The sequence below is a fragment of the Anser cygnoides genome, chromosome 1 (genome assembly GCF_040182565.1).
Source record: "Anser cygnoides isolate HZ-2024a breed goose chromosome 1, Taihu_goose_T2T_genome, whole genome shotgun sequence".
Classification (NCBI taxonomy): Eukaryota; Metazoa; Chordata; class Aves; order Anseriformes; family Anatidae; genus Anser; species Anser cygnoides.
This window is the reverse complement of record NC_089873.1, coordinates 127,806,419-127,819,013: the sequence shown is the minus strand read 5'-3', so window position 1 is coordinate 127,819,013 and position 12,595 is coordinate 127,806,419. Positions and strand designations below refer to the sequence as shown.

Below are 12,595 nucleotides of genomic sequence, written 5' to 3'. Positions count from 1 at the left end.
TACGTACAAGTGCACAATTGCAGACATGATGCACCTTTATAAATCCAGATAGATTTGGAAAAAATATTTTTCCTACCAAGCAATCACTGAATAATAAAAGGGTAGATGATCCTGTTCTTAGACATGAGATCATGTGCATTCAGGCCTCCTGTTGCCTATTATTAAAATGGCTCCCTATTGAAGATCATCAGTGAGACCCCACTTACCACTGAAATTATATCCCAGGCACTAAGGGAGCTCTTTATTACCACCCTAATGCCATTTACTCAAATTGATTTATCATATGGAGGTGGGGAAAGCTATATCCTCTGTGTTGCATATATGTGTTTAGTGAGGGTATCACGTTCGCCACTCGCTGCAGTACAGTGTTTTTATGCCTCTGGTGATTACCCTTGGCTCCCAGCACAAGGGCTGTTAAACAGCTGAGTAGTGCCCCTAATTAGCAGAGGCATCAAGTTAGCAAAGTAAAACCTCTCCATCACTTCAAGCATTTTTGATATTATAAAAATTGTGAAGCTGAAATTTTCTATATTCATTTACCGTACCAATTGTCATCTACATATTTGATTTTACAAAAGGTCTTTTATTTCTGTTCAGTTCAGCCCCTTGCAGGAAAGCTTTATAATACCTCTGAAACAATTCAACAGTAGTTGTCAAACCTGTTTCAATTAAGAGCCGAACAGTTCTGAATCTAAAGTGCATAAATATATTTCAAGTGCTTCAGAGATGCACGAATCACCAAACTGTGGGTGTATTGCTGAAGAAAATGTCACATTCTGTACAGAACGGTTTTATAAAAATACCATCAACTTTCCATATTAAATACAATGAATGCTAGCAATATGGCAAGGGACTTTCTTGGATGGAGATATTATATACCTTCCAGTCACAGAAAATCACAGAAATACTTGCTTATCTAAGTAGAAAACATTTAACTGGCAAATGGCTGGCCAGTGTTAGCTTATATATAATACATGCAGTCTCTTGCTCATTCAGAAAGCTTTCAACATATGCCTGGTGCTTTGAGCTCATCTGTAACTGAATTGGACAAAATCTGCAGAGAGAAATATGGCAACTGTTCGATAGCATCACACACATTTTAGATAGATTATAATGTCTCAGTTGCCAAAAGCAGAACATTTTTAAAAACTGATGGGAGGCTGTTTTCGTTCATTTCACCTGAAAGTTGACCCCTGGAACTGCAGAATTTTTTTAGACAATCACAGTAGGTTGCCAACAGAATTTCCTATCTGAGGTAAGGTGCACGAAAGCATAATCATATAGTGTTTTATTGTATGTGGATTTGACAGGAAGAACTTTTTTGTATTTCTAGACAAGATCAAAACCTGCACTGAGAATGATAGATTTAATTCCAGAATAAATAGTTGAGCTCTAAGCCTACAAAAATCACAGTGAGTGATACAGTTCTGACAGGTTTCTCACCAGAAGTAGCTCCATTAGGCTTTGCTACAATAGGAACAAACATACTTATATGCCAATATTTTCAGTTTTTTTGAGCTGCCGGAAACAAGTTTTCTCAAAACTGAGAATGACTTAAATGACAGTTTTCTCTTATTTAGTATTTTATTCACCAAAATTGAATTACTTGGAGATTTCCAGAGACAGTGTTTGGAATTTTTTATTCCATCGTCATGGAAAAAAATATATTTATACTATTTATTTATTATACTGTTTGAGGTGTACCTTTCAGCTCAAAGCTTGCAGGAAGCAATTCAAGACACCGAAAGTAATAAAAGAGTTATTATTGCTTGTAAAAAAATAAACAGATAAATATGGCTGCCTGTCCCCAGCTACCACAGTCTGAGAAGATACAGAATTTTAGGGTAGACTATTCCAAGACACTGTCATCTTGAGATCAGTAATTTTTGTTTTATATATTGTATAATATTAGCTACAGTAGATTTTTCATTGTGCAATACAATAATCATAATGGTAACAAAAATAATTAAAGCCAAATTATATGCTGTACAAACTTGGAAAATTTCAACCTCTTTGTTGTTTAGATAGTTTATGATGCAACAATTAATCTTTTTCTCCTCATCTATTAAAGACAGAATAGTAAATCACCCAGTTCATTGAACACGAACTTCACGTATGTGAAGTGGAGATTGCCTGTGGTTAGTCTGTGAATGGTATGAACTACACTTGTGCAGTTATACAGTGGCTTACCCAAATACCAGAAGGTAATACAGTCAGAAACAAAGTGACAACATGAATGTTTGCATCAGTCTTACAATATATAGAAATATTAAGGTTGTCCATCTGGAGCTGGGTGAGCAGTTAAGTTGTTTTCTTTTGAAAGGAATATTAAGGTCTGGTGTCTGTTTAATTGCATGCTGTTGTGCTTCAAAAATATTTGCACCAGAATAAATAAGAAATACCACATGATACATTCTTCCATGTGTTTTCCCCTTTGATCAAACTAATAATATGAATATGAAATTGGCATGGCTAAGACTTGATATCATGACAAAGTAAAACCTCATTTTTACATGATTTTTTACACCACAGTCCCTGTGTCCTTTGTACTTTCTCTCTTATCCACCTTTTGGAATTCTATGCTTAAATATAATTGTCATATTCTTCCTTAGCAAATCACCTTTATGTTCATGCTTGGGTAACAGGACAGCAAGCAACTGTTTTATAAAGAAGATGTGATCTAAATTTTTCTGCCTTATCTTCTATTATCTATTATCTATTATTATTTTATAACATCTGTTTGTTATTAGAAATGTAATTGAAAAGTTTGGGTAACTTGTAGGTTAAAATTGAGAAAAAAAGGTAGAAAAATAACTTTGATTATTCACATGTGCAATAACCACTATGTGTTTGATATGCCAGTTGGTGTCAATTACATTTGTTAACGTTATTTGCAGTCAACAAGACTTTTGCAAGTTACATTTTTCATCTTTTCTGTTCAAAAAAAAAAAGAAAAAATACTTTTATTAATTTCCAGCCAATATATGTATATGTATATGTTCCAGCCAATATATGTACAATCATAATTATTTTGATGATTTTCTAAAAATTTGAAAATATGATCATTATTGCATTGGGTACTATCTATGCATGTAGTATTTATAAGGTGTGTACAAGATTAAATGTGTGGGGTTATTCTTTAATATCTTTGCAGTTAGGTTTAATATACCTCATAATGTTTGCTTTTTTTATTTTATTTTATTTTCCCTCTTTACGCTAAAACATTTCCAAATTACAGCAGCTATCATTTAGACTGCCGACATTCAACTCGTATATAACTTCCAGAATTTCCTAGGATGGAATTTCTAGTTGCTGTTGTGAAAATAAGTCTGTGATATACAAACATATCAAAATATGTTGGAAGTTTTTGATCTGATATGTATGTAACTTGTAGATTACTGGAGTGAGAGTGATAAGGAGGAAGCTGACACTCCATCGACACCCAAACAAGACAGCCCCCCACCCCCGTACGACACATACCCACGGCCTCCTTCGGTAAGTCACCTGCCTTATCAGGAATGATTACATAAAGTCACTTTCACCTACTCTTCTGTTTAGAAGCACGTGCATGCACATATGAGGGCAATCTTCAGTATATTTTTGGAGCCAGTACTTGACTTAAGGTGTTTTTAAAGTATGAGCTTAAAGTATGAGCATGTATGAGCATGTTAGCTTCAACAACCATCATTGCTATTTCCACTGGTGTGTAGAGAATACATTTATAATCCCACTCATGTACAAAAATGGATTAAGTTACAGAATTCTTTCTTCCTCTTCTTAATTCATGATAGATCCCTACTCAGCCATGCAATCCCTCACCTCCCCCTTATCTTCGTCTTTGACAAAATGTAATACTTCAGTAACAACAGAGATTCTTAAGGTACAACAATTTTGCTGTAAAGATTTACTGTAACAAATTACACTTGAATTTCCAGAGAAATTCCAACATAAAAATGTTCTTTTATATAGCCAACAGTGATATTGGTTGTTCTATTGTCTGTGAAAAAGTAGGCTTCTCTATAAATCAGAACAAAGGAGATTTGATTTTTATTTTCTTTAAGCAGTTGTTGGTATAAAACTAGCGGATAGACTTCTCATTTATTCTCCACAGAGAATTTTGATTTTCTTGTCTATATATTCAGACTGTTAACTAAAGCATCTTACTTGAATATATTTTTAAAAATGCAAAATTTTTGGTTGAGAAATTGGGGGTCTGGGCAAAGATAGTGTTCTTGAGGTTTAATTTGAATGCCATACGTTATTTTCTAAAACCATAGACCTTTGAAACCTACTGAAGCTCTGCAAAGACGATTACAAAGAAATTTTTCGCAAGATAAGATGACAGTAGGCATTTGGATGGGATTTTTAAGGTAGTATTAATGGGCCGGGCATCTCTCTCCTATGTCTTCCACAGAGCCATATTGTACAAAGTTTTCTGCAAATCATTGCGTTGGCTTCTTTTATTGATTAAGGGACATTTTGTAGGAATAAGTATCAGTAGCAGTGTGGGAATAGGTTTGGTGCCTTCGGTACCAAACTTGGTGCCATCGGTACCAATGAAAAGTAGGTGGTTATTACCAGTGGTATGTCTTGGTCTACACTGATCTGAAGGTTGCTCCGTTGCTGACCTTGCAGATGAGCTGCGCAAGCCCTTACGTGGAGCCCAAGCACAGCCGGCTGTCCTCCACGGAGACCTCCCAGTCGCAGTCGTCGCATGAGGAGTTCCGCCCGGAGGCGGCGGGGAGCGCCACCGACTCGCCGGTGCGCAAGACGGCGAGCCAGCGGCGCTCCTGGCAGGACCTCATAGAGACGCCGCTGACGAGCTCGGGACTCCACTACCTGCAGACGCTGCCACTGGAGGACTCGGTGTTCTCCGAGGCGGCCGTGGTCTCCCCCGAGCACCGGCGGCAGTCCACCTTGCCCACCCAGAAGTGCCACCTGCAAGACCACTACGGCCCCTTCCCGCTCGTGGAGGGTGAGCGGATGCAAGTGCTGAACGGCAACGGGGGGAAGCCCCGAAGTTTCACTCTGCCTCGGGATAGCGGCTTCAACCACTGCTGCCAGAGCCTTTCGGTTGGTGCCGCTGATCACCACGAAGAAGCGCAGCAGAAGGAGGTGGAGGAGGAGGAGGAGGAAGAAGAGGGCAAAGCAGCAGAAGAAAACCAGGAAGATAAAAGTAAGTATGGGATATTTCTGTGGCTTTTCGACAGTCCTGTTCGTGTGATGTAGAAGTTGTTTTTTCCTTTCAACTATTAATAAAAGATAAAAAGAACAGTCTTCCAACATCCCCCATATTTCACCAGGTCCTCTGTTTCACACCTCTTTAATCAGCCTTATGTTTTAAGGCCTAGTAAGCTGCCAGAGTGCTGCATGATCTGTCATGATCACCAGACACTTCCCCATTGGCTGGTCACCAGCTTTGTCCTACTAGTAATTCCTAGTTGTAAGTGGATTTTTCTTCCATCCTTTCTTCCCCCTTCCACTTGCACAGTATTGTCCCCCACTGACACGTGTACGTGTCAGAACATACTCAGTAAAGTTTCCAGCCAGCCCCCGTCTGGATTTTAGAAACACTCAGTAAATCCTGGAGTGCAGGGTCCGGCTGTCACTGTGTAGTATCTAGGCAGACAGGTCACAGGACAGCCCAGAACCTGAAAGAAGTTGAAAAAGAGAGTGTGTTTTCCCCTGTTCCTTAACTTGTGATTTATAGTGACAGAAGTTCAAAAAATATTTCAAAACAAATTATAAAAGTATTAGAGACAAGTATGTGACCAGCGGGGTTTAAAAAACAACATAACCCTGTGTAACTGTCTCTTACATGGCACATTAACTCCATAGATATTAGTGCTACTTGTCAAAGGTAATCCAAATAAACAGGGAATGAGGATGGTCCCTGCTCCTCTTGAATGTGTAAAAACATTTCTGTGTCTGTTTCATGCTCTGTCCTTCACTGTCATTTATGGAGCTTCTCAGCATGTGTTGCTAAGCAAAGTTCAGTTCATGCCCAAGTTGTCGGGTCTGTCAACAAAGCCTGCATCCATGAATTGTGGGGTTATGCTATGATTAAGTTGCCTGGAGTGGCAAGGAAGGCAGGATGGTCCTGAAACTCTCAAAGGGTTTGTGCTATTTGGTTCCTTCAAAATCTTTTTATTTTTTTTTCCACTACAGTAAAGAAGTATAAAAATGGTAGAGAGATAGGAAAGGGTAGTGAAAGCTTTGGATAATTAACTACCTGCATAAATTAATTCTTTAAAGTTAGTACATTTGTTGAGCATTAAAATTCATACGGACGTTATTTAGTCTACATGGGAGAGATCAAGAGTTTTGCATTTTCCTTATGTTTTTGTCAATAGGTTCTAGACTTCTCAAATTCTTGCCTTTGATAAAACAGTGATTTCCTTTGCAGATACTACATCTGATGCCATTAAGAGGAGAAAAGGCATGATTTGAGTTGCATTCATGCATGGCACTTGCCAAAAAGCTCATACATTCATTAGGGTAATATTAGACTCTTACTGACTGCGAAATGAAGCTCTTTAATTAACAGAGTTAAGTTTCATCAGCTGGGCAGAATGTGTTATCCTATTTTTAGCCTTCAATTTTGATTTTCAAATGGGTTTTTACTGATAGCTATAAAACAATATAAAAAAAAAAATGTTCTCAGTCACTGGAGCAAAAGTAGCAAGGAGACTTCCCAGTGGAGTATCTGGGCTGTTTGGGCATTACAGAGGGATCCTGTTGGAGGGCCTAAGATGTTAGTTGTTTTAAACAACAGTTTTAAGGCCTTTAGGGTTCCTGGTAACACTTTATGGTGTACAATCCAAATTAAGGGCTATTGCTTGGAATAACAAGCCAGAACTTGGGCTCTTCTCCACCTTTACATACCAATTTGCAAAAAGGGAGAAAAAAGTTTAATTTTCAAGTGGTCTGCCTTTATACACATACTTCTATTTTTCTTTAGGTGAGGAGGTTTTCTTGGTTGAAGCATTAATGGGAGATTGTTTTTGAGACATTAATGACCAGCTAGACACGTAAAGTGTTCATGGTGAATTATTGACCATGAAATTATACAAACAGAAAGAAAATTCTGTTTAGTCTGTTGAAAAGTTTAAGTGCTGAATTGCTTGTTGCTATGGCTGTGCAGTGTTCTGTTTGCAACACTGGCTTTTTCCAGCTTGGTTACCAGTAAAAAAAAAAAAAAAAAAAAGAAAAGAAAGGGAAAAGGCAGAAGGGATTGCGTGCAAGGGTTGTTCTCAGTCACAAAATCCCAATTTCTGAGCAGAGAGGAACGAGAATTGCTTGTAACCCTGCTGTCAGGATGGGTGCCCGTGTGTGTGCTACCTCATTGCCTCTGCAGCTCCGTTGATCTGGGAACATAAAAGCTTGCAGCTGGAGGGAGTGGGGGGATCCTCCCCCTTTGAGAGAGGTTCTAACTTCTCCTTGAGCCTCCCCTGCAGTGGTATCAGATTAACCTTCTAAATGCATTTATCTGCCTTACGCATTTGTGATCCTGACATAGTTCTATACTCTTGGATGATTCTGTGTGTTCCCGTGTGTACATGTATGTGGTTCAAAGCTTGATCATTCCTACTGCTGTTTGTGCGGGACGAGGAATACAGCTCCTTCACGCTTGTGGCTGTACAAGTCAAATTTCATTGCCAAAAGTTTGTTTTTTCAGCTTTTTGTTTTTATGTTCTCAATTTTAAAGCCTCCTGAGTTCAAATCAAGTCGTGAAATGCAGTCCTGTTTCTTCCAACTTCTTTTGTGGAAATGTTTTGAAATAGCCACGCCACAAATGAGGAGCTCTATGCTTTATTTCAGATGCTATCCTCAGCTGCTATAATTTACATAGTTCTGTTGACTTCCTACAATGGCTACACTGATTTGCAGCAACTAAGAATCTGCTCTCCGTTAATCACTACTCTATGCCTGAAATAGATATTGCAAGAATTTCCTGACACTGCAAATAGTTCTGTGTATCAGTTCTCCTGTAATGCCTAGATATCTCATGGTAAAATAAAAATATGGGTTGTCCTTTCCTATCTTTATCCATTAGGACCTAATTTTGTTGTGTGTTCGGTTGCTTCTTTTCATCTCATTATATCACATTAACACTGCACGGCTAACTTTTGATTATTTTATTTCCCTAATTGGATGACTTTTGTGTAAATCATTTAGATGTTTCGTATTGACACTGTCCTGTAACGGTCGGTCTCTTGCTTTTTAATGGAAGAGGATTCTCTTGAGAGGTATTTGTGTTTGTCTGTGACTCGTGTTTGCTCCTGAGGTTATGAAAACAGCAAACAACATCCAGAGCTGTGGCACCAAGCATCCCTTCTTGCCATGATGCTGTGAAGTAGCCACACACAAAGAGCGTGGGAGTGGCATGGCACAGCGCGTTGTGTGTCAGTGATTCAGTTGTGAAGGACATGTGCCTTTTCAGATGTGTTTTCTGCTAGTTGGAGGTAGCAGAATGAGAGAGCTGTGTGTCATGAGCGTCACTGCCACCCCCTTCCCCTTGGGCCTTCCTGTTGTCCACGCTCACTGTGTTTTGACATAGTTCACCACTTAACACCAAAGAGAACCTAGGATCTTCTTGGCAGACAGTTATTACTTCAAAGTATTTTTTGGTGGTTGTTTTTTTCATTTTCATTGGCTTCTTTGGTCTGTGGGAAAGGAACAGGAACGACTCCAGGGTCAGCATTTAAGAGAAGCAGGTACTAGTTCTGTGCAGAGTGTAACTGGAGTGGACCCCACTGACTTACTTGCAGAGAAACCTGCACCTTTTGTGCTTACTCCTGAAACAGTGTGTGGAGAGCAATAGTGTCAGTGGGAGTCCCTGCACTACCACCAGCGAGGGAGCAGTAAAAGACACTGCAAGTAGTGTCTCCCACACCAGCCACCAGTTGCAGAATGACATTCAAGGTGGCAGTGCTTTCGCAAAATAGCACAGATGGTTTTAAGGGCTCTCTTCACTGGCAACACGCGCAGTTTTGCACGCTGTGCCCAAGAAGGTACATCTGTGGAACATCCTAGGTGTCATCCTTGACTCCTTCAAGGAGGAGTTTGTACTAGTAAAAATATGCTCTGAATAAGGTCAGGTATTTCAAATTCTGACGTACAGGTACAGGGAGGCTTGCCTCTTTTAAAAAGAGGACAGTACTGTGCAATAGAAATGCCATCTCAGAAAGATCGATGTTCGATAATTAAATACTACATTGTGAAGTAGTACACAATGTAACACTTCTCGGTTTTGCTCCTCTGCCTTTTGGATAGGGTATCTTTTAACTTTGGCAGGGTTTAAGCAGCAGTGAAATGTGGGAGTTAGGATGAATAATGCACAAAGCCTGGGTTGTGCACACTGGAGCTGATGGTGATGTGTGTCTCAAATTAATAAGATGGTTTGCTTTTCTGACAGCCTCTTCCCATTTGAGAGAGAGGATTAGTAGTGTCCTGTCATCTGACCACCTAGTTAGTTTTAGCTGCACCAGGAGGCAAGGGAGAGGCTGTTAAGATTTTCCCCTCTGGAATTTCTCAGGTTAGCAAAGGTGTGCACACCTGCTAGCGCCTTAAATAAGCAGAGCTATGAGAAACGACAGGTCATGTTTCACATTAGAAATACTCCTTATGAGGCTGACGAATCACACAAAGTACAGCACCCTCTGGGACGCTAAGGAGGATGTTATTCGAACTTAATACATCCAGCATCAATCATGTAAAAACCAAAGCATTTGCCAGGGTTGGGTTGTTCGGGTGGGGGGGAGGGGGAGGGGTTGTTGAGTGTTTTTTTTTTTCTGCTCAGCATCCTTTTGGGTGGCACAGCCTGTGCATACTCAGGCACTGAAACAGAGTGATGAAAAGGCTGTTTTTTTCTTTTCTGAGCCTTGTGTTCACAACCTGGCTTTTAATTCGTAATTCCATCGTGAGCCGTTCTGTGGCACCCACCTGTGCATTTGGGCCCCTCCCCGCTGAGGCCTACCAGCGTCAGGCGCCCAGCCGGTAGCTGTGCTGGTCACTCAGAATGATCCTGGTGAAAAATTCAAGTTATCTTAAAAAATACAACCTTATGCTTGTTGGCTTTTACTGTAGATGGCAAGCCAGCGGTGCTTTGGTACAGGTAGTTTGTGTCTCCAGAAGAAATTTTCGTCAGTGGCCTGCTGTTTCAGGGAGGAAGGAAAGAGGAGAAGCAGGACAAGACGGCGGCTGACATTGACATATTGCCTGACCTGATTTCCAAAGCAAACACACAAAATGTTTGGAGGAACAGCCTGCATCTTCTGTACATACTTTTTTCTTGCTTTTAACTAGACCTTTTGGTGCTTCATTCGTCATAGGGTCCAGTGAAACATGAGAGAACTGTTGTATTTAAAAATTCATAGGTGGGGAAACAGCATCATTGATAATCTAGCTTATATCTCAAGCTAAAGCTTTTATCATTGTGAAATTTTAAGATCCATGTTTATCTGAATAGGAATTCCTATAAGCATCCAGAAGCAAGTACATATTTGGAAAAACTTTCAGCCCAAATAAGAGCTGCTTGATCATTTTCTAGGTGCTATATAAGTGTCTGTGTTCAGCTGTATGTATAAAAATATGTTTTACACTATTATGAAGACCAGCAAGGATAGACAATTACTGGGACTAGGCTTCATATTTCCTGCACCTCTTCTTTAATTCAAAATTTAAAATTTATTTAAAAAAAAAAAGAAAAAAGATTTTCCCATCCTCACGAGCAAAACAAACTCTATTATGCAAGTGTTTTTGTATTCTAAATAAAAATGACGGGATATAAAATCTCTGTATTCTGATTTTAAATTTCAATTGGAGGGGAAAAAATTGCCTGCGGTACTTGAAAGCCAAATATTGAATCATTTACTGAGTAGCAATTCAGAAAGCAATATGGGCTGTCAACAAAAATAAAAGTAGTTTAGTTTTATGCCTCTTAGTGATTTTAAATGTGAATGCATTTTACCCACAAATATGCTGTTGCCACATTTAAATTTTAATTGATTTCCATTGCTCATGCTGCTAAAAATGCAAAGGAGAGGTGAAATTCAAAAATAGAAATTTTATAAGGTGCTTTCCTACTTTTATTTTGGTTTTAATAGCTTTGGGTGGGGTGTCATTGCCAACAAAGGTCATCTGTTTTTTCCCGAGATGTGGATTAAATGGTCTTTTTACAAGCAAAAGAAATAGAGATGAGAATTTCTTAAATGACCATTCTTTTAGTGTACTTTTCTTACAGAGTATCCTCAGCTGCATTACTAAGCTGGTAGCTGTCAGTGGAGCCATGCTACCAGAGGCACCTTCAGGTTAGGTCATGGAGCAGACATATGGACTTGATGATATATTTCTGCCTTTTTTTTCCCCCATGTTCTGCACTGATTCTCTTATTAGGTGTCATTTAACTAATCTCTGGTTTGCCTTTAATTTTTCTGTTTCTTGGGATAAACAAACTCCATCACTGCCTCTGCCCTGTCTCAGGCTTTCCTTGCAAAAAGACAGCCCATAAGTGGCAGAACACTTCACGTGCTGTACAGGGAAGGCAGTCCAAACCCTCTAGGACTCCCTGCTTGCCATGCAGAAGGGTATGTGAGAGTTTCCTAAATTTTTCTCAATAGCAATATAAAAAAAAAAAACCTTTATTTTTTTTTCTGCTTGTAGATACTCTCCCCACTTACAAATGTGCTTTCATTTTAAAAAGCATAAGATACTCACATTTCTTAAATGAGGATATGTAGCTTTTTTGAAACTATTTTGTGTATAAAAAGGAAAAACTGAAAAAGGAAAAAATGGAAAAATTACCATGTAGATTCCCATTAAAAAGAAGGCTTTCCTATCCTAAATTTGATACCTACATTCATTTAAAACCTGAAAAAAAATATAATATTTAATTATTTACATAAATCTTATTGCAAGCTCTCTGAAAACTGGGCTAAAGACACACTCAGATTTGACCACTGCAGAAAACATGAGGAAGCCACTTTTTCACTGGGATTTTTGTTGAAGTGTGATAGTTCCTCTCTGAAATGCATGAGATACTTGGCCCAACCCCAAAGTTTTGAAATGCAAAGGAAACATATACCTATAATGAAACAATTTAGCCAGATACTGTGTGCAGGAGAATGTTCTTTTGAAATGAATAATTTTAAAGTGCTTTTCTCCAAGCTGGAAGAAAATGAAACTTTTTCTCTGCTCTATGACTATTAAGTCAAAAGAACATGACACAGTATTGGTAGGACTGGGAGAACAGAGGAGGGCTGCAGTCTTTTTGGATTATATTTGTTTCATTGCCAGGTGTTACCATCTGCTGACTGTGGCTCTCAGGTTCTTTCAAGGTAACTATTAAACATAGGCAGGGAAGGACCTGAGTCATTAGTGCCTCAGAGAACATAGGAGGGATGTAGTTTTATTAAACTATTAGCATGCTGAACTTCTGTAGTGTCACCATGTAAACATGCTTTCTTGTTTAATTACTGTCAGTCGTGGGAAGCAAGATGAGATATTAAAACCTGCAGGGATGGGATTCTCAGTGGAAGCAGTCAGCATTTTACTAGATTTTTTTTTGTTGTTGTTGGAAAGGAGACTAGGGAAA

General features: G+C 39.0%; 1 protein-coding gene across 11 annotated transcripts in view; it reads left to right on the top strand.

Annotated features, from left to right (window-relative positions):
* Window positions 1–12,595, top strand: part of CNKSR2 (connector enhancer of kinase suppressor of Ras 2) — a 219,597-nt gene that overhangs the window by 173,952 nt on the left and 33,050 nt on the right. For all 11 annotated transcript variants that reach the window (XM_048066777.2, XM_066980934.1, XM_048066773.2 and 8 more), the window contains 2 exons: window positions 3,395–3,495; window positions 4,636–5,176. In XM_048066777.2, the coding sequence (XP_047922734.1) occupies window positions 3,395–3,495; window positions 4,636–5,176 (642 nt within the window). The remainder of the gene's footprint in view (window positions 1–3,394; window positions 3,496–4,635; window positions 5,177–12,595) is intronic.